This window comes from Pristiophorus japonicus, chromosome 8 (assembly GCF_044704955.1).
Source record: "Pristiophorus japonicus isolate sPriJap1 chromosome 8, sPriJap1.hap1, whole genome shotgun sequence".
Lineage (NCBI taxonomy): Eukaryota > Metazoa > Chordata > Chondrichthyes > Pristiophoridae > Pristiophorus > Pristiophorus japonicus.
The window spans coordinates 231213890-231237735 of record NC_091984.1 but is presented as its reverse complement, the minus strand read 5'-3'; the positions used below and the strand labels follow the sequence as shown (position 1 = coordinate 231237735).

The window sequence follows — 23846 nt, the reverse complement described above, 5'->3', positions numbered from 1 at the left end:
CCCTCGAGCCTGCTCCGCCATTCAATAAGATCATGGCTGATCTGATCATGGACTCAGCTCCACTTCCCTGCCCGCTCCCCACAATTCTTTATTCCCTTATCGCTCAAAAATTTGTCTCTATCTCCGCCTTAAATATATTCTCCTTCAAGACACTCCTTAAAACCTACCTCTTTGACCAAGCTTTTGGTCACCCGCACTAATTTCTACTTATATGGCTCATTGTCAAATTTTTTTATTTCGTAATACTCCTGTGAAGTGCCTTGGGACATTTCACTACATTAAAAGGCGATATATCAATGCAAGTTGTTGTTGTTGTTACAGAGGTAGATGTGGGTGCCTGCCTGATTTATCTTCTTGTTGTTGTTTAAAGCTGTGTGTGGTCGTCAGCGCGATTGTGGGCTAGTCCTGAGCAGCAAGGCCGTTTCCACTTTGTGAATGGTCGAGTGATATCTTAACTCGCTGCAGCTGCTCATATATACTCTATTATTACTGTGAATACTCTTCGAGAGAACCTTCAATCACACACCAGGAGAGAGGGACAAAGTCGTGGACGACATTACATATTTGTGATTAAAAGACACAATGGAGGGCGGAGTTTCATTGACGAGTGAAGGTCAGACAGTCACACGCTGAGATGTCTTATCTAGTTGTCAGCTGTGCCGCGTGCCTGATTCAAGCGCTCTACTCCGAGCTTTACCAAGGCGAGCGAGCCCCAGGAGGGCAGAGAAAACGCTTCAAAGCCTCCCTGAAAAGATGTAACATCCCCACCGACTCCTGGGAATCTCCCCGGCCCAAGACCGCTCAAAGTGGAGGAGCAGCATCCGGGAAGGCTCCGAACATCTCGAGGCTCTTCGCCGGGAGCACGCGGAGGCCAAGTACAAACAGCGGAAGGAGCGCACGGCAACCCAAGCCCCCCCACACCCACCCGTCCCTCCAACCACCGACTGCCCCACCTGTGACAGAGGCTGTGGGTCCCGCATTGGTCCCATCAGTCACCTGAGAACTCGTGTTAGTGTGGAAGCAAGTCACCCTCGCCTCCGAGGGGGACTGCCTAAGGAGAAGATTGGGTAACGTGCTCGTCTCCTGAGTCAGAAGGTTTTGGGTTCAAATCCCACTCCAGGGGCTTGTGCACAAAAATCTAGGCTGACACTCCCAGTGCAGTGCTGAGGGAACGCTGCGCTGTCGGAGGTGCCGTCTTTCGGATGAGGCGTTTAACCGAGGGCCCCGTCTGTTCCCTCAGCTGGATGCAAAAGATCCCATGGCACTCTTTTCCTGACCCCACCAGGTGCGTCGAGGAGGCTCAAGCACGTGGGGGTGATCCCGTCTAAACTGACCCCCGTCCGGACGGAATTCCTCATTGGCACCAAGCCCCGGAACCTCCCTCAGGAGCTGGCGCCTCACAACTTGAGCCTCCTCTGGGAAATCCCCTCCGTGCCTTTCAGTTCTGCGCGGAGGGGTTTCCTGTACGGGCTGCTCTTGCACACTCTGCACTTTGCCATCCTCGCCTGCCGTCCGGACACGCCCGCGGCGTACCATCTTGCCGTCCGGAGGAGGCGGGGGTCCCCAATGGAGGGCTCTCTACGCGGGAGTCCTCCCTCTATTTATTGGGGACTTGGCCTGGAAGGTGGTGCACGGAGCAGTCCCGTGCAATAAGTTTTTAAGTCGCTTCACGGACTCCCAGGCCGCCTGCAATTTCTGCGGTCTGGAGAAGTCCGTGTTCCACGTGTATGTACAGTGTGTGAGGTTGCAGCCCCATCTTCCATTATTTGAAGGGGCTGCTCCTCAAATTCTGGTTACACTTCAGTCCCACACTCCTGATCTTTGGGCACCCTGTGCGGAGGGGAGCGGGCAGGTCGGAGGGCCTCCAAGGTGGCCATCAACAGGGCCAGGCAGCGGGCGGTCGAGGGGGTCGTTCAGCCCGACGGCCCGCCTCTCTTCCGCGGCTACGTTTGCGCCAGAGTGTCCCTGGAGATGGAGCACGCGGTGTCCACCGGTACGCTCGCGGCCTTCCACGAGAGATGGGCGCCGGAGGGAGTGGAGTGCATCATCACCCCCGGCAACCAAATTTGAATTTGATTTGTTGGGTATTCTTAAACATTTTTGTTAGTTTGCAAGTTCTAGTGGTGGGGCACATGGTTTAATTGTACAATTTAAAAGAGTTAGAAATGTTCGAGAGATATCTTAATTTGGTGCAGCTTCTCGTGTACCTCTATCCTTCTTCTGAGAGACAGAGAGAGAGAGAGAGAATCATTAATCACACACCAGGAGAGAGGGACAACATAGTAGACGACATTACATATTTGTGATTATAAGACACAATGAAGGGCGGAGTTTCATTGACGAGTGAAGGTCAGACAGTCACACTCTGTCCTATCTAATGTCAGCTGTGGCTCAGTGGGCAACACTCTCTCTCATCCTCCGAGGTTAGAAGGTTGTGGGTTCAAGTCCCACTCCAGAGACTTGAGCACAAAAATCTAGGCTGACACTCCCAGTCCAGTGCTGAGGGAGCGCTGCACTGTCGGAGGTGCCGTCTTTCAGATGAGACGTTAAACCGAGGCCCCGTCTGCGCTCTCAGATGGACGTAAAAGATCCCATGGCACTATTTCAAAGAAGAGCAGGGGGGAGATATCCCCAATGTCCTGGTCAATATTTATCCCTCAACCAACATCACAATAGAGCAGATTATCTGGTCATTATCACTTTGCTGTTTGTGGGAGCTTGCTGTGTGCAAATTGGCTGCCGCGTTTCCCACATTACAACAGTGACTACACTTTTTTTTTTAAGTATTTGATTAGCTGTAAAGTGTTTTGGGACGTCCGGTGGTGGCGAAAGGCGCTATATAAATGTAAGTCTTTCTCCTTTTTTTATCATTTTATGGTCGTAGAGTTGACTGGGATTCCTGACGGTGGGGGTCCGCCATTCAACCACTGGCCTGGACTTTAGTTTCACTGAACCGTGCCAGCAAATAATACCTTTCTTCCAGGGTAAAGTAGCAGACTGTCTGTTGTTTCCCTATTGTCCACCCAGTTCCCGCCCCTCGGAAAGGTGCTCTTGTCCCGGGATTGTTGGCACTCTTCGATCACCTCAGCCCCAAGTATTCATTCTTCAGCTGTCGGAGAGAGTGACCATTGCAGTTCTTCAACCATAGGGGCATCACGACAGAGCCCGACCCTGTCTTCACCCCTCTTCCCACCACCCCCACCAGTGCCCATGCCTGCAGAGCGTTTTGTGTCAGGAAATAGAAAAAAAATAAGAAAGGACTTGCATTTATATAGCGCCTTTTACGACCACTGGATGTCTCAAAGCGCTTTACAGCCAATGAAGTACTTTTTGGAGAGTAGTCACTGTTGTAATGTGGGAAACGCAGCAGCCAATTTGCGCACAGCAAGCTCCCACAAACAGCAATGTGATAATGACCAGATAATCTGTTTTTTTTTAAGTCGTGTAATTATTTAAGAGGGGTAATTATTGACCAGGACACCGGGGAGAACTCCCCCTGCTCTTCTTCGAAACAGTGCTGTGGGATCTTTTACATCCACCTGAGAGAGCTGACGGGGCCTCGGTTTAACGTCTCATCTGAAAGACGGCACCTCCGACAGTGCGGCGCTCCCTCAGCACTGCACTGGGAGTGTCAGCCCAGATTTTTGTGCTCTCGTCTCTGGAGTGGGACTTGAACCCACGACCTTCTGACTCGGAGGCCGAGAGGAATGGAAACCCTGCTTTCATTCTTCCCCTCCCCGCCCCCAGAAGCCGAGGCCAATTGACCTTTGACTTCTAGCTGCGGGTACGATCAACTTCCTGAGTACCGACCCTCGGGCCTGTACCACCTCAGGCTCTGTGCGTTGACCCACCAAGCCATTGGTCGTGGCCCAGCCTTCCCTCCAGCAGAATCGGGACCGTTCCATTCGCAAAGTGGCTGCTGGGGATGCATTGAGCGGCATTTGTTGAAAATCAGTTTAGAGGGCAGGTGCTGTCCTCCATTTTGAGTGTTCAGAACAAGATTGCTTTCTGAGATATGTCAGTGCCACGGTTTAATGTCCTGGGTTTCATTTACCAGGATATTTGGGCAGTTTAGATTTGTTGTCGTGTGACAAGCGAGATGGCCCAAATCTGACTCACCAGCCTTAATTCAGTCGAGCTATTAAATGCTGCGTTTCTGATTTGTCCGTTCCGATTGCCCGATTTTATTTATTACCGCCTTGCAGCAGCTCGGCAGGAAAACATGACCTTCACTCGATGGGCTGATGTCGACCCTTCATTAGGTTGTGAGAATTGAGCCTCAGAATCCACGCTCAATTTATTGACTTGTTCCCCCGGGGGATTGTGCAAGATGCCTGTCTTCCCATCTGATTTGGCAAAAGCAAATTTTTTCTCAATGGCACGTGAGCCAGGAATGTGGCATGAGCAGACACGGCCTATCCGGGAGTTCACTGGGTTCAGTCATCAGCAGACCCCTCGTGGTATTCGATCCCTTTGAAGTTCCGTCCTTTGAACGTAACAGAATCAGTGTATACTATTCCTCTCTTTCCCTTCCCTTCCCATAATAAAAAGAAAGATTTGGATTTATATCATCACAGGCAGACCCTCAGGGTCGAGGAGGACTTCCGCACTAAAAATGAGTATTCAGGTGACTGCTGATCTCATTTTAAAGGGCGGAAGATGCCTGTGCGTGAGTTCTCTCAACGCGGGGTGGCCGTTGCACACCAGCCACCACACGGGCTCGACAGAGCAAGGTCTGGGTCCAGTGGCAAGGGGGATCCGAGATAACTGGAGACCAGGCTCCGTCGCATGTGCCAATACATACACACAAACTCAAACCTACTCCGACTGTCCTCCTTCCCACAGCACCTCTGTCTACATGGAATTCATAGTACGCAATGTGAGCCTCACGACCTCGCTATTGGTCCGTGCTGCACCTTCCCTTGGTCTACCTGTGCGCTCCTCCGTCTCACACACACACACACACGCAATAAGAAGCCAATCACAGGTACCATTTAGTTTTTAAATGGCGACACAGTTAGCTTTGAATCCAAATCGAGCATGCCTGGTACTTGTGATGCTTTGTCCCTTGGATATACACCTGTCCGCACACTCATTCGCTCATCATAAGCAGTCCCTCAAAATCGAGGAAGACTTGCTTCCAGTGGTTGAAGGAAAGGGTGTATGTGTGTGTGTGTATTTATATAGTGCCTTTCTTACAGTCCTAAATGGCCGACCCCTTTATCCTGAGACTCTAGAACCAGGGGTCACAGTCTCAGGATAAGGGGTCGGCCATTTAGGACTGAGATGAGGAGAAACCTCTTCACTCGGAGGGTGGTGAATCTTTGGAATTCTCTGCCCCAGAGGGCTGTGGAGGCTCAGTCTTTGATAGAGAGCGCTAGATTTTTTGGATATTAAGCAAATCAAGGGATATGGGGATAGTGGAGCTGAGGTAGAAGATCAGCCAGGTTCTTATTGAATGGCAGAGCAGGCTCGAGGGGCCAAATGGCCGACTCCTGCTCCTAATTCCTATGTTCATGACCTTGAGATGTCCCAAAGCACTTTACAGCCAATGAAGTACTTTTGGAGTGTGGTCACTGTTGTAATGTAGGAAACACAGCAGCCAATTTGCGCACAGCAAGCTCCCACAAACAGCAATGTGATAATGACCAGGTAATCAGTTGTTATTTGTTAGGTTGATTGAGGGATAGATGTTGGCCAGGATACTGGAGCAGGACTTGAACCCATGACCCTCTGACTCAGAGGCAAGTGAGCTGCCCACTGAGCCACGGCTGACACTATGGGATTCGATGTTGAATTTCGTATAGCCAAACTGCTGTTTTGTTCCAGACTTGTGCTGCAGTGGCTGTGAAGCACTTTGGGACATCTTGAGGTCGTGAAAGGCGCTATCTAAATGCAAGTTCTTTCTTTAAAGACTGCAACCTGGTGCGCTCAATTCCCATGGCGGGTGCCCGCTGTTTTGTGGGCCGTGCTCACATTCCAATCATATTTGGCATGAAGTATGGGACAGAGAGGCCCTTTGCGACAGAGTGTGAGGCACGTACAGCATAAGGCGTGCTCCAAGCCCGCAGTGGTATAAGGCATTTGCTACAACATTCAAATTGTATCTATCTCACAAATAATTCCTAAAAAGACTTTGTGCTAAAATAATGGACTGAAGATTCAGTCTGTGAGGGAGGTCCTAACTCGCACCAAGTCCCGCTCACCCATCGCCCCTGTGCTCACTGACCAACATTGGCTCCCACTTAAGCAATGCCTCAATTTCAAAATTCTCATCCTTGTATTTCAAATCCCTCCATGGCCTCGCCCCTCCCTATCTCTGTAATCTCCTCCAGACCCACAACCCCCCCGAGATGTCTGCGTTCCTCTAATTCTGCCCTCTTGATTATAATCGCCCAACAATTGGTGGCCAAGCCTTCTGTTGCCTGGGCCCCAAGCTCTGGAACTCTCTCACTAAACCTCTCTGCCTCTCTTTCCTTCTTCAAGACGCTCCTTAAAACCTACCTCTTTGACCAAGCTTGTGGTCACCTACACTAATTTCTACTTGCGCAGCTCGGTGTCAATTTTTTTGTATTATAATACTCCTGTGAAATGCCTTTGGACGTTTCACAATGTCAAAGGCGCTATATAAATTATTGTTGTTGTTTATTATTCTGAAACAATGAACTGTGAGGTTCAGGCTGGTGTGTGTGGGAGAAGAGGGTGTCTATTACCCTAAAACAATGTACTCTGAAGATTCTTGCAATGTATGCACCTGTGAGAATGGAGGAGTCCATGTTCCACGTGTATTTACAGTGTGTGAGGTTGCAGCCCTTCTTCCATCATTTAAAGGGGCTGCTCCTCAAGTTCTGGTTGCACTTCAGTCCCACACCCCTGATCTTTGGGCACCCTGTGCGGAGGGGAGCGGGTAGGTCCGAGGGCCTCCTCGTAGGACTGCTCCTGGGCACGGCCAAGGGGGCTATCAGCCGGTCCAGGCAGCGTGCGGTCGAGGGAGTCGTTCAGCCCGATTGCCTGCCTCTCTTCCGCGGTTACATCCGAGCCAGGGTGTCCCTGGAGATGGAGCACGCGGTGCTCACCGGTACGCTCGCGGCCTTCCGCGAGAGAGGTGGGCACCGGAGGGACTGGAGTGCATCATTTCAATAGGGAAGAACATTTTAATTTAATTTGATTTGTCAAGGTTCCCTTTAATTAGTTCATTTGTGGGTTTTGTGCCCTTACAAAAGGGGGCACTTGAATATACGTTCTACCAAAAATAGACGGGACGGGACTGGACAGGTTAGATGCAGGAAGAATGTTCCCGATGTTGGGGAAGTCCAGAACCAGGGGTCACAGTCTAAGGATAAGGGGTAAGCCATTTAGGACCGAGATGAGGAGAAACTTCTTCACCCAGAGAGTGGTGAACCTGTGGAATTCTCTACCACAGAAAGTTGTTGATGCCAGTTCATTGGATATATTCAAGAGAGAGTTGGATATGACTCTTACGGCTAAAGGGATCAAGGGATATGGAGAGAAAGCAGGAAAGGGAAACTGAGGTGAATGATCAGCCATGATCTTATTGAATGGTGGTGCAGGCTCGAAGGGCCGAATGGCCTGCTCCTGCACCTATTTTCTATGAACCTATAGTTGTAGAGCTGTTGCATTGTGAGTGGCTTAGCCAGTCACGTGATGTTCATAAGACTCAATAAAACCCCAGTCAGTTGGGTCTCGGTCATCCACGATGAGGTATGCAGTTGTGAGCCTAGTGGATGAACTGGTAATGTGTAGTGTGATTGTTAAACCTTTGTTAATAAACCAACTGGTTCTTAATAGCAATGTGTTTCAATGAATTCTTAAGCAAAGAACCCATGAAACAAATACATTGCAGTTTTAGCTTTGGCAAGTCGGTTTGGCTCCATTTCACAGAACGCTCGTCCTGCTAGCGGCGAAACACTGACTTAATTGAATGGTGGAACAGACTGGAGGGGCTGAACGGCCTACTCCTGTTCCTGAGCCTGGCCCCCTCTGTCACGCTCCAGTGACCTCACAATCCAGTGGTTGCTTTTATTTCAGATTTTCTGAAACATTCTCCGTAGATACCATTCAACATAAGGCGAGACCTTGGGCTGTTTGTGGTATGGTATCCTTGCTCCCTGCAGGAGGCGCTGTACTGTTCAATGAACAATATGTGAGTGCAGTCGCTATCAAGGGAGAAAGGTTAGAGTGAGATTTCTTTACCCCGTGCGAAGCACGGGAAAAAAAGACTTGCATTTATAAAGCGCCTTTCACAACCACCGGACATCTTTACAGCCAGTGAAGTACTTTTGGAGTGTAGTCACTGTTGTAATGTGGGAAACGTGGCAGCCAATTTGTGTACAGCAAGCTCCCACAAACAGCAATATGATAATGACCAGATAATCTGTTTTTAGTGATGTTGATTGAGGGATAAATATTGACCCCAGGACACCGGGGATAACTCCCCTGCTCTTCTTCGAAATAGTGCCATGGGATCTTTTACGTCCACCTGAGAGAGCAGATGGGACCTCGGTTTAACATCTCACCAGAAAGACGGCACCTCCGACAGTGCAGCGCTCCCTCAGCACTGCTCTGGGAGTGTCAGCGTACATTTTCGTGCTCAAGTCCCAATGGTTCGTCATCATCATCATAGGCAGTCACTCGAAATCGAGGAAGACTTGCTTCCACTCTAGAAGTGAGTTCTCAGGTGACTGTACAGTCCAATATGCAAATTACAGTCTCTGTCACAGGTGGGACAGACAGCGGTTGAGGGAAAGGATGGGTGGGGAGACTGGTTTGCCGCACGCTCCTTCCGCTGCCTGCGCTTGCTTTCTGCATGCTCTTGGCGACGAGACTCGAGGTGCTCAGCGCCCTCCCGGATGCTCTTCCTCCACTTTGGGCGGTCTTTGGCCAGGGACTCCCAGGTGTCGGTGGGGATGTTACACTTTATCAAGGAGGCTTTGAGAATGTCCTTGAAACATTTCCCAATGGTTAAGGCAGAGACCACGGCATCTTTAATGGGGAATTTGTATTGATGTTTGAAGCAGAGGGAGATACAAAGCTATGGAGAGAGAATGGAGCGGTGGGATTAGTTGGGATTGTTCTAGCAAAGGGCTGCACAGACACAATGGGCCAAATGGCCTCGTTCATGCTGTAGATCTCCATGGTTCTTGAACTTTAATCTTCCATTCAATGCCCTCCTGATTTAACTTGTGTGCACTAGGAGCTTTGACCTTTCACCTCGGATTATTAGTAAGAATTTTTACAAAATTGCGGAGTCACATGATGTGGTGATATTGCCATTCCGATCACCTGATGTAGCCTCACTTGTATCATGCCAGCAAGTGTGCCGCTTAATCTGACTACTGATTTTAGTAAAATTGTACCTATGAAAGTTTTATAGGATACGTAACTGCAGTGATGCCTAAGGCCCACACTCACTGGTTTATGACCCTGATATCACCTTGTGCTACCTGTGTCAGCTGTGGCTCAGTGGGTAGCACACTCGCCTGTGAGTGAGGAGGTTGTGGGTTCAAGTCTAACCCCAGAGGCATGAGCACAAAACTCTAGGCTGACACTCCCATGGGAGCGCTGCACTGTCAAAGGTGCCGTCTTTTGGATGAGGCGTTAAACCGAGGCCCTGTCTGCCCTCTCAGGTGGACGGAAAAGTTCCCACGGCACTATTTAGAAGAGCAGGGGAGTTATCCCCGGTGTCCTGGGTCAATATTTATTTCTCAATCAACATAACACAAACAAATTATCTGATCATAGAAATATAGAAAATAGGTGCAGGAAGCGGCCCTTCGAGCCTGCACCACCATTCAAAACTGATCATTTACCTCAGTACCCCTTTCCGATATTTGTTTGTGGGAGCTTGCTGTGCGCAAATTGGCTGCAGCATTTCCTACATCACAACAGTGACTACTCTCCAAAAGTACTTCATTGGCTGTAAAGCGCTTTGGGTCATGAAAGGCGCTATATAAAGTCTGTCAATTCTTTCATCTGTTAGCTCGGCTTCAGTCACTGTAGCTGAGCACAACGGAGCTTGTTTTGCAGGTTACACATTGAATCACTGGCATGGACTTCGCCCAAATGGAGTTAATATTCTATAACCTGCACAGTCTGGAACCACAACAACCCCCAGTCCCGCACAAATCAGCTAATTATTGCTCAATTTTCCACTAACAGTAATGATGGTGACACCACTCTGTAAAATGTACAGTGCGTGTAGAAAGAATATTATTGTCTTTGCTCAACCCTTCCAATAAGTTTTATGATGACTAATGTATTTGCTTCATGGGTTCTTTGCTTAAGAATCCCCAGCAACACATTGTTATCAAGAACTAGTTGGTTTATTAGCAAAGGTTTAACAATCACACTACACATTACCAGTTCATCCACCAGGCTCACAACTGCATACCTCATCGTGGATCCCCTGAACCCAACTGGCTGGGGTTTTATTGAGTCTTATGAACATCGCGTGACTGGCCAAGCCACTCCCAACTCAACAGCTCTACATACCTGTGAGCATACTCACCGGGGCACACATTACAGGGGTCTTTTTATTTGTCAGGTCCTACACATTTCTATGTCCGTGGCCAGGTTCTGTTGATGCGGTCATTTGATCCAGGTCTCTCTCAGGCGAAACGGAGACGTTGTCCTGTCAGAAAGGGTAGTGGGTCACTGAAGGCCTGCCTTTATAGCCACAGCCCCATGTCCAGTCACTGCAAAGGCTGAGTGTTCGATTCTCTGCCCCAGCACTGCAGCAGACATCATGTCAGCCCCTCGCTGTAACTCTGCAGATCCCGCATTCCTGCTGCTCCCCTCCGGGGGAATCCTGCAAGTGACCAATGGGAAGCGTGGACTGCGTCTGAAGGGAGGAAGACACATGAGCAAGAGGCATTTGGACACAAGAGCAGAAGAATTAGGAGCAGGTGCAGGCCATTCAGCTCCTCGAGCCTGCTCCGCCATTCAATGAGATCATGGCTGATCTTCGACCTCAACTCCACTTTCCTGCCCGCTCCCCACATCCTTTGATTCCCAAAAATGTATCGATCTGTGTCTTGAATATACTCAACGACTGAGCATCCACAGCCCTCTGGGTTAGAGAATGCCAAAGATTCACCACCCCTGATTTGGATCAGGCGATTCCTCTATCTTGGCTGGTGGGCAAGGGGAGGTGCACACAGCAGCGAGAGATGTATAGATCAGGCTGCCCCTCCATCTTGGTTAGTTGGAGGGAGGGTTGACTGAGCAGTGAGAGTTCAAGCGGGGTGGCTCTCTATCCTGGTTTGTTGAGGAGGGAGTGTTGACCAAGCAGTGAGCGATGTACAGATCAGGCTTTTCTGAATGAGCAGTGGTTTCTATGAAAGGCTTGGGGGAAGGGGAAAAAAGTAGAATACATTTCAGTAATGAAAGAAAGACGTGGATTTATATAGCGCCTTTCACGGCCACCGGATGTCTCAAAGCACTTTACAGCCAATGAAGTACTTTTGGCGTGTAGTCACTGTTGTAATGTGGGAAACGCGGCAGCCAATTTGCGCATAGCAAGCTCCAACAAACAGCAATGAGATAATGACCAGATAATTTAGTGATGTTGATTGAGGGATAAATATTGGCCAGGACACCGGGGATAACTCCCCTGCCATTCTTCGAAATAGTGCCGGAGCATCTTTTACATCCACCTAAGAGGGCAGACGGGGCCTCGGTTTAACGTCTCATCCGACAGTGCAGTACTCCCTCAGCACTGCACAAGAGTATCAGTCTAGATTTCTGTGCTCAAGTCTCTGGAGTGGGACTTGAACTCACGACCTTCTGAGTCAGAGGTGAGAGTGCTACCCACTGAGCCACAGCTGACATAGTTTGCAAACACTAGGCCATTGTCATTACAACAGAGCAGAGCTGTACAGAGCACAGCTTCCATAGCATCGAGTGGTATTGTGGTGCGTATTACTGTACGCTCTCGGCAACCGAGGCGTACGAAAGCATGGACCTTACACTAAACATCCGTAAGACAAAGGTCCTCCACCAGCCTGACCCTGCCACACAGCACTCCCCCTCAGTCATCAAGATCCACGGCGCGGCCCTGGACAACATGGACTATTTTCCATACCTCGAGAGCCATTGATGACGAGGTCCAACACCATCTCCAGTGCGCCAGTGCAGCCTTTGGTCGCCCGAGGAAGAGAGTGTTCAAAGACCAGGCCCTCAAATCTGGCACCAAGCTTATGGTCTACAGGGCTGTAGTGATACCCGCCCTCCTGTATAACCCAGAGACGTGGACCATATACAGCAGATACCTCAAAGCACTGGAGAAGTACCACCAACCCTGCCTCCGCAAGATCCTACAAATCCACTGGGAGGACAGCTGCACCAACGTCAGTGTTCTCGATCAGGCCAACATCCCCAGCATCGAAGCACTGACCACGCTCGACCAGCTCCGTTGGGCGGGCCACATTGTCCGCATGCCTGACCCAAGACTCCCAAAGCAAAGCGCTCTACTCGGAACTCCTTCACGGCAAGCGAGCCCCAGGTGGGCAGAGAAAACATTACAAGGACACCCTCAAAGCCTTCCTGATAAAGTGCAACATCCCCATCGACACCTGGGAGTCCCTGGCCAAAGACCTCCCTAAGTGGAGGAAGAGCATCTGGGAGGGCGCTGAGCACCTGGAGTCTCGTCGCCAAGAGCATGCAGAAAACAAGCGCAGGCAGCGGAAGGAGCGTGCGGCAAACCAGACTCCCCACCCGCCCTTTCCCTCAACCACTGTCTGTCCCACCTGTGTCAGAGACTGTAATTCCCGTATTGGATTGTTCAGTCACCTGAGAACCCACTTTTAGAGTGGGAGCAAGTCTTCCTGGATTTCGAGGGACTGCCTGTGATGGTGACATCAAGGATTGCTGTTTGTATGAGACGCAGAGAGACCGCCGTGGGAGAGAGTAGGCAACATTCACTCCAAACTTGGCTGCAGCTTGTGAATCTCAAGGACTGCGAACAAAAGCTGGCTTGATACGATTGCCTTCAGGTTGCCAGTGGGACCCCCTGAGGTCCCGGCAGAGTTAGATCACCACCACGGAGTGTCTCTGACCAAGGAGTCTGTGATGTGTTCATCACACACACCCTGAATTAACCGAGCTTCAGTAGCGCTGAACACTAACTTTCTGCATTGTGGGGGGTGAGGAGGCCGTCAGCCAATGTATGTACCGCCTCCCTTCCCTACCCAGCGGACTCTCCCGGCAGAACCTTGCAGCTGAGCAGAAATGCGAGAGAGTGGGTTGAATTCCGCGCAGGATCCGTGCTGTCACGGGACCTGGGTAAACATGTTTACTGGAACAGCCTGCAGCTTCCGACACTGCCGGTAAATGCTGTGCTGGGACTGGGCTGTGCTGATAAACTGTTTCTGTACTTGCCCTTTCCACCCCTGAAACTGTGCAATTCAAGAGAGCAAAGCAGAGCAGAGTGTTGTTCAGTGCACAAGTTCCTGCTGCTTTGTTACACAGGATTGGTTGAACCTTCTTGCAATGTACACGTATCTTTAAAGCACCTGATCCCGCACATTGTGTTCCTGTGAGTGTGTCCTCCTAATCTCGTTACCGTCCGCCACTCCTGGTCTGAGTCATGTATGACAGTGACCGAGAGAGAGACAGAGAGTGTTTCGTCTCGGTGTCAAATTTTTAATTTCATAATACTCTTGTGTAGGGCCTCAGGACGTTTCACTACGTTAAGGGCGGCTATATAAACACAATTTGATGATGTTGTGTGCCCACAGCTTCCTGGTACAGCGAGCCAGAAGCAGAGAGTCGGTAGAATGTTCGACTGTAGCAGGCATCACAGCTGAGCCTCAATCTTGCTCCGGCCTGAGGTTCATACAGAGTACTTGTAGCCCCATGCACTGTCGGGAGGTGGATGGGGGACTGGGGAGTGGAGTGGAGTGGAGTGGTGGATGGGGGACTGGGAGAGTGGAGTGAGGGGGGAAGGGGGAAGTGGAATGAGGGGCAGCAAGGTGGGTGGGTGACTAGGGAGTGGAGGAGAGGTGGGTGGGGAGATTGAGGTATACGTGTTACGGGGCAAAATCAGATACACGGTTTGGGAAGAGGAGAGATTGAATCTCTCAGGCTAAAGCTGCTTTTATTTTGACAGCATTTGAATTCAGATTCCGGGAGACACTTAGCATTTAGAAAGAAAGACTTGCATTTTTCAAAGGCTCCTTTCACAACCACTACCGGATGATTCAAAGCGCTTTACAGCCATTGAAGTACTTTCTGAAGTGCAGTCACTGTTGTAATGTAGGAAACACAGCAGCCAATTAGCACACAGCAAGCTCCCACAAACAGCAATGTAATAATGACCAGATAATCCGTTTTTGTTATGTTGATTGGGGATAAATATTGGCCAGCACACCGGGGATAACTCCCCTGCTCTTCTTCGAAATAGTGCCATGGGATCTTTTACATCCACCTGAGAGAGCAGATGGGGCCCCGGTTTTATGTCTCATCCAAATGACGTCACCTCCAACAGTGCAGCGCTCCCTCAGCTTAGATTTTTGTGCACAAGTCCCTGGAGTGGGATTTGAACCCACAACCTTCTGACTCAGAGGGAAGAGTACTGCCCACGGAGCCACAGCTGACACATTAACACTGAATGAATGATTAGGAAAGTAACCAGAAACTGACTGACTTTAGAGCTCTCCGTGAACTGGATCGAGCGACTGGTCCGTGGAAAGATTTGAGCATTGCTAACTATAGTGTGGGGACTCCCCCAGTGTGTTTAACTTGACAAGCAGCAAACGTGGTCATTGAAATTTGAGAGCTTGGGCCCCACGTGTCTAACAGGCTGTGCTGAGGGGCGTTGCCCTGGGAGCCAATCGAAATTCAACTTTCTTTAACTTTCTGCTGACCCGTGCATGTCAATGGATCTCTTGTATCTGCTCTTTAAATGGCCAGTGCACCCTGATGCAAGTGTAACAGAGGGCAAATTCTGCTCCAAGTCTGTTGCAATCCTTATAAGATCCAGGGTGGGAATGAGATGCAGTGTGTGTGTGTGTGTGTGTGTGAGGGAGAGCCAGCTGGGAGAGGGGGGAAAAAAGCATTTACATTTTTTTTTTTAAAGACACCCATTTATTCTGGGTTTGGTCATGGTCTAATTTATTATGGATTGAGAGAGGTGATTGTTGTTCTGGGTAGAGAGGCTTTACTACCCTCTAGCGATGCAGCCATTTCCCTTTCAAAGCCCCTGGGTACCTCCTGAGATGCCCATGAGGGTCCTGACGTTCCAGGTCCCGAACTTCATATTAGATGAGTGGAAGATGCCTGTGTGTGAGTTCTTTTAACGTGGGGTGGTCGTTGCAAGGTCTTGGTCCAGTGGCAAGGGGGTCCAAGACGGCTGGAGACCAGGCACTGCTGTATGGGCCGAGTTGCCTACGGCGAGATGTTGTCCGCAGGTTCGGCGCTGGGTAGCGCCCTCGATGGTAGGTGGTCCAAGGCCTGGTTGGGGGCAGGCATTGGGAGGGTTAGTGGCCCACTGGGGTTCAGGGAGGGAGCTCTGGAGGGGTGGGGGGGATCACAGCCATGGTACTCGCCTCGTGCTGGAGGAGGAGAAGAGGCCAGGTCACCAGTGGGGAAGGAGAGCTCCAGTTGTCGCTGAAAGAGGCCCCGTTGATGACGGCTGGGCCCTCCTCTCCTACGACGGGTACCTCTTAGACCCAACAGCTGAATGCCTGTGGGACGTGAGGAATCAGTTCACTTTCCGTGCCAGTTTTTCCTGCCTGTTCCTGATTAAATGTCTCAAAATCACAACAAAGACTTGCATTTTATATAGCGCCTTTAATGACCACTGGAGCTCCCAAAGCGCTTTACAGCCAATGAAGTACTTTTAGAGTGTAGTCACTGTTGTAATGTGGGGAACGCGGCGGCCAATGTGTACGCACAGCAAGCTCCCACACACAGCAGTGAGATAATGACCAGGTAATCCGTTTTTGTGATGTTGATTGAGGGATAAATATTGGCCAGGACACCGGGGATAACTCCCCTGCTCCTCTTCGAAATAGTGCCGTGGGGGTCTTTTACACAAACCGAGGCCCCTTCTGGTTTAACGTCTCATCTGAAAGACGGCACCCCTCCGACTGCACAGCACTCCCTCAGTACTGCACTGCGAGTGTCGGCCTGAAATGATGTGGTTAAATCTCTGGAGTGGGGCTTGAACCCACAACCTTCTGACTCGGAGGCGAAAGGGTGCGACCCACGGAGCCTTTAGTGACATCACCCCCTGTCCTACATTTTCGAACGGCCCCTTATATAACTGTGAGGAGACCCGTTGCTTTTTGTATAACCTAGGATAACAAGTAGCTGGGTTTGAAACTGTGGTTTGAGCCAGCTTTGATGATGTTGCTGTTGGAACCCATTCAGACGAATGCTCAGCTTGTGTTTCCCGGCCAACTTCCTATTATCCTCTCTGAAGTGCGTGACGTGTATTTAGAATGGGTTTGCAGGATTCCCCTGAGGGGAGCAGAATCAGTGTCTAGTCGCAGTGACGGGCTGGCCGGCCATGCGTGGGGGATGTTAGAGTCCAGCCCGCTATTCGGAGAAGGGCAAGGACTACTCCCAGTGTCCTGGCCCCTGGCCAATATTCCTTCCTCGAGCACCACCACCACGAAAAATTGTCAGGTTCCCAGAGACCTGCATTCCATGACACATCCGCACTATTTCAGCAGTCAAACCCATGTGCTTCATGGGTTCTTTGCTTAAGAATTCATAGCAACACGTTGCTATTAAGAACTAGTTGGTTTATTAACAAAGGTTTGACAATCACACTGCACATTACCAGTTCATCCACCAGGTTCACAACTGCATACCTCATCGTGGATGACCTGGACCCAACTGGCTGGGGTTTTATTGAGTCTTATGAACATCATGTGACTGGCTAAGCCACTCACAGTGCAACAGCTCTACAACTATTTTGTTGTAATCTGTTAAAACATAAATCGTTAACTCAAATGCCCCCTGACTAAAGGGGGAGGGGGGGGGCACTAAAACACAAACTTTCAAACAAGTGGCCCCTTGTTTTTTTGGGCAAAATTAAACCGAAAAACTAACAAGGATAACTATTTATATCCAGCTAGAATAGGTCCCATGGTATCATTCGAAGAAGAGCGGGGGAGTTATCCCTGGTGTGCTGGAAAATATTGATCTCTCGACCAACATCACTAAAGCACATTATTCAGAATGCATCACGTTGCTGTTTGTGGGAGCTTGCTGTGCGCAAGTTGGCTGCCGCGTTTCCTACATTACAACAGTGACTACACTCCAAAAGTACTTCGTTGGCTGTAAAGGGCTGTGGTTGTGAAAGGCGCTATATAAATGCAAGTCTTTTTTTTAACGCAGCTCTAAGGTAAATAGACCCAGCTCTTTAAGCTTATTGGAGTGACTAAGGTTCCTTTCGCTGGGATTCATCCACATGGCTCTCTTGAACCTTTTGTCTGTGTTCGCTGACATACATTGGCTCCCGGTTAAGCAACACCTCGATTTCAAAATTGTCATCCTTATTTTCAAATCCCTCCACGGCCTCGCCCCTCCCTATCTCTGTAATCTCCTCCAGCCCCACAACCCACCGAGATGTCTGCGCTTCTCTAATTCTGCCCCCTCGAGCATCCCTGATTATAATCGCTCCACCATTGGTGGCTGTGCCTTCTGTTGCCTGGACCCCAAGCTCTGGAACACCCTGCCTAAACCTCTCCACCTCTCTACCTCTCTTTCCTCCATGAAGACGCTCCTTAGAACCGACCTCTTTGACCAAACTTTTGGTCACCTGCGCTAATGTATAACTTATGTGGCTTGGTGTCAATTTTTTTTAGCTCCTAATATTTCTGTGAAATGCCTTAGGGCGTTTCACTACATTGAAGTGTAAGTTGTTGTTGTTGCCGTCGCGGGTTATTATCGGGGGGTTTAATTGTGGTGATTTTCCTTGTGCAGGTGGGATTGCGGGAGGCATTGAAATCTGCATCACCTTCCCCACCGAGTATGTGAAGACACAGCTACAGTTGGATGAGAAGGCAAACCCGCCGAGGTACAAGGGCATCGGTAAGGTTCCCGGCACCACGGAACACCTTGCCTGCCGCTTTGCTCTTGGGGCCAATTTAATATCAAAGTATTGCAGCGGGGTATAAATGGTTCTCCTTTTGAGTTTTTCAACGTAATTTTTCCAGAGTGGCTCCTGCCAACGACCCGGAAGCGGCGCACAAGCATTCTGCGCACAATTCGGGTCCCAAATCTCAGAAATAACGCTCAGCACAACAGCCGGCGATCTGAGAAGTGCTGAAACTCATCACCAACAAAGTTTCAGTGATGTTACTGTGGTTGGGTTAATGTGACTGGCGGATTTTTCAGTTTAAGAGCCGCTGTTTCGAAGGACAGACAACCACTTAAAAAAAATAAATTCACACAGTTGGAATTTTATTTAAAATAAGGGATGGTTTTCTAGACCAATATGTCGAGGAACCAACTAGGGGGGAGGCCATCTTAGACTGGGTGTTGTGTAATGAGAGAGGATTAATTAGCAATCTCATTGTGCGAGGCCCCTTGGGGAAGAGTGACCATAATATGGTGGAATTCTGCATTAGGATGGAGAATGAAACAGTTAATTCAGAGACCATGGTCCAGAACTTAAAGAAGGGTAACTTTGAAGGTATGAGGCATGAATTGGCTAGGATAGATTGGCTAATGATACTTAAGGGGTTGACTGTGGATGGGCAATGGCAGACATTTAGAGACCTCATGGATGAATTACAACAATTGTACATTCCTGTCTGGCGTAAAAATAAAAAAGGGAAGGTGGCTCAACCATGGCTATCTAGGGAAATCAGGGATAGTATTAAAGCCAAGGAATTGGCATACAAATTGGCCAGAAATAGCAGCGAACCTGGGGACTGGGAGAAATTTAGAACTCAGCAGAGGAGGACAAAGGGTTTGATTAGGGCAGGGAAAATGGAGTACGAGAAGAAGCTTGCAGGGAACATTAAGGCGGATTGCAAAAGTTTCTATAGGTATGTAAAGAGAAAAAGGTTAGTAAAGACAAACGTAGGTCCCCTGCAGTCAAAATCAGGGGAAGTCATAACGGGGAACAAAGAAATGGCAGACCAATTGAACAAGTACTTTGGTTCAGTATTCACTAAGGAGGACACCAACAACCTTCCGGATATAAAAGTGGTCAGAGGGTCTAGTAAGGAGGAGGAACTGAGGGAAATCTTTATTAGTCGGGAAATTGTGTTGGGGAAATTGATGGGATTGAAGGCCGATAAATCCCCAGGGCCTGATGGACTGCATCCCAGAGTACTTAAGGAGGTGGCCTTGGAAATAGCGGATGCATTGACAGTCATTTTCCAACATTCCATTGACTCTGGATCAGTTCCTATCGAGTGGAGGGTAGCCAATGTAACCCCACTTTTTAAAAAAGGAGGGAGAGAGAAAGCAGGGAATTATAGACCGGTCAGCCTGACCTCAGTAGTGGGTAAAATGATGGAATCAATTATTAAGGATGTCATAGCAGCGCATTTGGAAAATGGTGACATGATAGGTCCAAGTCAGCATGGATTTGTGAAAGGGAAATCATGCTTGACAAATCTTCTGGAATTTTTTGAGGATGTTTCCAATAAAGTGGACAAAGGAGTACCAGTTGATGTGGTATATTTGGACTTTCAGAAGGCTTTCGAAAATGCAAAGTTAAAGCACATGGGATTGGGGGTAGTGTGCTGACGTGGATTGAGAACTGGTTGTCAGACAGGAAGCAAAGAGTAGGAGTAAATGGGTACTTTTCGGAATGGCAGGCAGTGACTAGTGGGGTACCGCAGGGTTCTGTGCTGGGGCCCCAGTTGTTTACATTGTACATTAATGATTTAGACGAGGGGATTAAATGTAGTATCTCCAAATTTGCGGATGACACTAAGTTGGGTGGCAGTGTGACCTGCGAGGAGGATGCTTTGAGGCTGCAGAGTGACTTGGATAGGTTAGGTGAGTGGGCAAATGCGTGGCAGATGAAGTATAATGTGGATAAATGTGAGGTTATCCACTTTGGTGGTAAAAAGAGAGAGACAGACTATTATCTGAATGGTGACAGATTAGGAAAAGGGAAGGTGCAACGAGACCTGGGTGTCATGGTACATCAGTCATTGAAGGTTGGCATGCAGGTACAGCAGACGGTTAAGAAAGCAAATGGCATGTTGGCCTTCATAGCGAGGGGATTTGAGTACAGGGGCAGGGAGGTGTTGCTACAGTTGTACAGGGCCTTGGTGAGGCCACACCTGGAGTATTGTGTACAGTTTTGGTCTCCTAACTTGAGGAAGGACATTCTTGCTATTGAGGGAGTGCAGCGAAGATTCACCAGACTGATTCCCGGGATGGTGGGACTGACCTATCAAGAAAGACTGGATCAACTGGGCTTGTATTCACTGGAGTTCAGAAGAGTGAGAGGGGACCTCATAGAAACGTTTAAAATTCTGACGGGTTTAGACAGGTTAGATGCAGGAAGAATGTTCCCGATGTTGGGGAAGTCCAGAACCAGAGGTCACAGTCTAAGGATAAGGGGTAAGCCATTTAGGACCGAGATAAGGAGAAACTTCTTCACCCAGAGAGTAGTGAACCTGTGGAATTCTCTACCACAGAAAGTTGTTGAGGCCAATTCACTAAATATATTCAAAAGGGAGTTAGATGAAGTCCTTACTACTCGGGGGATCAAGGGGTATGGCGAGAAAGCAGGAATGGGGTACTGAAGTTGCATGTTCAGCCATGAACTCATTGAATGGCGGTGCAGGCTGGAAGGGCTGAATGGCCTACTCCTGCACCTATTTTCTATGTTTCTATGTTTCTATAATTCTCTAAAATCCGATTCTTTATTCATTTCGGGAAGTCCGACCACAACAAACCCCCCCCTCCCCCCCCCCCCACTGAAACTACGCATGTGCAGCTACTTCCGGTTCGTTGGCAGCAGTCGTGTCCTTTTTTTTGCTGGTATTGTATTATTGATGTACAAAATTCTAAATAAATGACAATACCCTCTAAACAGCACTTAATTACAATTGTTGACATTTACAGTTGGCAATCGGCATTTTACAACCGGCACCCGCCAACTGTCTGCTGGCCCAGAGTGAGAGCATCAGCAGGCGACTGGCTGTCCCGCCTCCCGTCCATCAGCTGGTCTTTAGGAAGGCTGGCTCGGACACCAGGGAGAACTCCCTGCTTTTGTAGAATCGGAGAAATTTACAGCACAGAAGGAGGCCATTTCGGCCCTTCGTGTCCGCTATCCAACTTAATCACACTTTCCAGCTTTTGGTCCGTAGCCCTGTGGGTTACGGCACTTCACGTGCACATCCAAGTACTTTTTAAATGTGGGGAGGGTTTCTGCCTCGACCACCCTTTCAGGCAGTGAGTTCCAGACCCCCACCGCCCTCTGGGTGAAGAAAGTTCTCCTCAACTCCCCTCTAAACTTTCTACCAATTACTTTAAATCTATACCCCCTGGTTATTGACCCCCTCTGCTAAGGGAAATAGGTCCTTCCTATCCACTCTATCCAGGCCCCATCATAATTTTATACACCTCAATTAAGTCTCCCCCCAGCCTCCTCTGTTCCAAAGAAAACAACTCCAGCCGATCCAATCTGTCCTCATTGCTAAAATTCTCCAGTCCAGCATCCTCGTAAATCTCCTCTGTACCCTCTCCAGTACAATCACATCTTTCCTGTAATGTGGTGACCATCTTCGATAGTGCCATGGGCTCTCTTACGTCCACCTCAGAGAGCAGACGGGGCCTCGGTTTAATGTCTCATCCGAAAAACGGCACCTCTGACAGTGCAGCACTCCCTCGGCACTGGCACCGGTGGTGTCCGTCGAGATTATGGGCTCAAGTCTCTGAAGTGGGGGCTGGAAGCCAGGATGCTCTGACTCAGGGGCACGAGGGCCACCCACTGAGCCAGGACTGACGCCTTTATGTTGTGGTGGACCAAGCTCAAGGGCCTGAATGGATACTCCTGCTGCGATGTGACTGGCGGTCAATAAATAAGAACATTAGGAGCAGGAGTAGGCCATTCGGCCCATCAAGTTTGCTCCACCATTCAATGAGATCATGGCTGATCTTCTACCTCAACTCCACTTTCCTGCGCTGTCCCCATATCCCTTGATTTCCTTAATACCCAAAAATCTATCGATCTCTGCCTTGAATATACTCAACGACTGAGTATCTACAGCCCTCTGGGGCAGAGAATTTCAAAGATTCACCACCCTCTGAGTGAGGACATTTCTCCTCATCTTAGTCCTGAATGGCCGACCCCATATTCTGAGACTGAGATCCCTGGTTCTAGACTCCCCAGCCCGGGGGAAACATCCTCCCACATGCGAGTTCTTGCTCAGTGGAGTAGCCTATGTGTGTTTTGTTTCCTAGGTGACTGTGTCAAGCAGACAGTGGACGGCCATGGGGTGAGGGGGCTGTATCGCGGTCTCAGCTCGCTGCTGTATGGTTCTATCCCCAAAGCAGCTGTCAGGTAGGCTCCTGGCTTCTCTATTACGCGTCGCGTTGGCCGGTTACTTGAAAAGATTCATTTCCTTACTTGCTATTCCAACTTTCGCTTTCTCCTCTTGCCCCTTGTCTCCTGAAGGTGCTGATTAATATTATGGGATGATTTCACAGGCAGAAACCCCAACCCCACAATCACCTCGCCCAAGTGCCTGCTCTTCATGAACGGCAGCAACTGTCGACTGGCTATTCCACACTGGGAGACCTCACAACTGGGCCCATTCCTATGCTGGCTCAGTGTGTGCGCACATCTGCTCTTCCCAGCGGGAATTCCTCCTTCCCCACACTTCCTAGCTCAGCGATACTGAGGTCAAATTAGGGATACGGTAGCCCAGTGGTTATGTCACTGGACCAGTAATCTAGAGGTCCGGACTAATGATCTGGAGACGCGAGTTCAATCCCACTCAGGGCAACTGGGGGAATTTAAATTCAGTTAATTGAATGGGGAATCAATCTCGATTCCCCCTCCCTTTCCCCCCCATGTTCTCTGTTTTCCCCCCCCCCCTTGATATCCTTCCCTCGCCCCCCCCCCCCCACTTGATCACCCTCCTTTTCCCCAATCGTGCTCCTTTCTCTTTTCCCCTCCCCTTCGCCTTTCCTTCCAAACCAGTGAGAGACAAATACGGGCCTGATGTCAGGGAGCTCTGCGCACCGCGTGGCCGCTGGGGATCTGGGATGTTGGGCGGGGTGGGGGGTGGGAGTGCATGGTCTGGAATGGTGAGGAGCAGTCGGATGCTGTGTGGAGGGGACGGCAGGTTCTCACTGGAGCAAAGATGGGTTGATCGCTGCTTCCCGTCCCTATCCTATCACCGCTCCCCATCCGTATCCATCCACCGCCCTATCACTGCTCTCCATCCGTATCCATCCACCGACCTATCGCTATGAAGTCGCAATGATCTCCCGAGGAGAGGAATGAAGAGAGACATAACATTTTAAACAAATGAGCTGAAAGGCAGCCATTAAATGAAGGGCAGTCTGATGTAGAGCGGCCTAAAGCATTGAATGAAGAATAAAGTAACTGCTTTCAGTTGTGGCCTTTAGAATTGACGCCTGCCTCTTAGTCTCCACTTCTTTGTCCTCATTCGAGCATCAGCTTTTAAGAGCCAGAGCAGAAGTTGGTGCCTGAGGCTCACTGGTGAGTGAAGTTAAGCAGCGTGGAGCCTTCGAACACCCAACTCCCGAGGGTTTGGGCTTTTAATGTGCTCCATTGTACACAGCGTTAGTGCTGGCTTCACTCGACGGGCTCGGAGAGTGAATGCCCCATTAATAGCTGGTCGGGAGGCCGACTCCCAACTCTCATCTCG

General features: G+C 49.5%; 1 protein-coding gene across 2 annotated transcripts in view; it reads left to right on the top strand.

The window, feature by feature from the left end:
* The window catches only part of LOC139268327 (tricarboxylate transport protein B, mitochondrial), a 106658-nt gene that overhangs the window by 29225 nt on the left and 53587 nt on the right, over window positions 1-23846 (top strand). For both annotated transcript variants that reach the window (XM_070886401.1, XM_070886402.1), the window contains exons 2-3: window positions 17956-18063; window positions 22411-22510. In XM_070886401.1, coding sequence (XP_070742502.1) covers window positions 17956-18063; window positions 22411-22510 — 208 coding nt within the window. The remainder of the gene's footprint in view (window positions 1-17955; window positions 18064-22410; window positions 22511-23846) is intronic.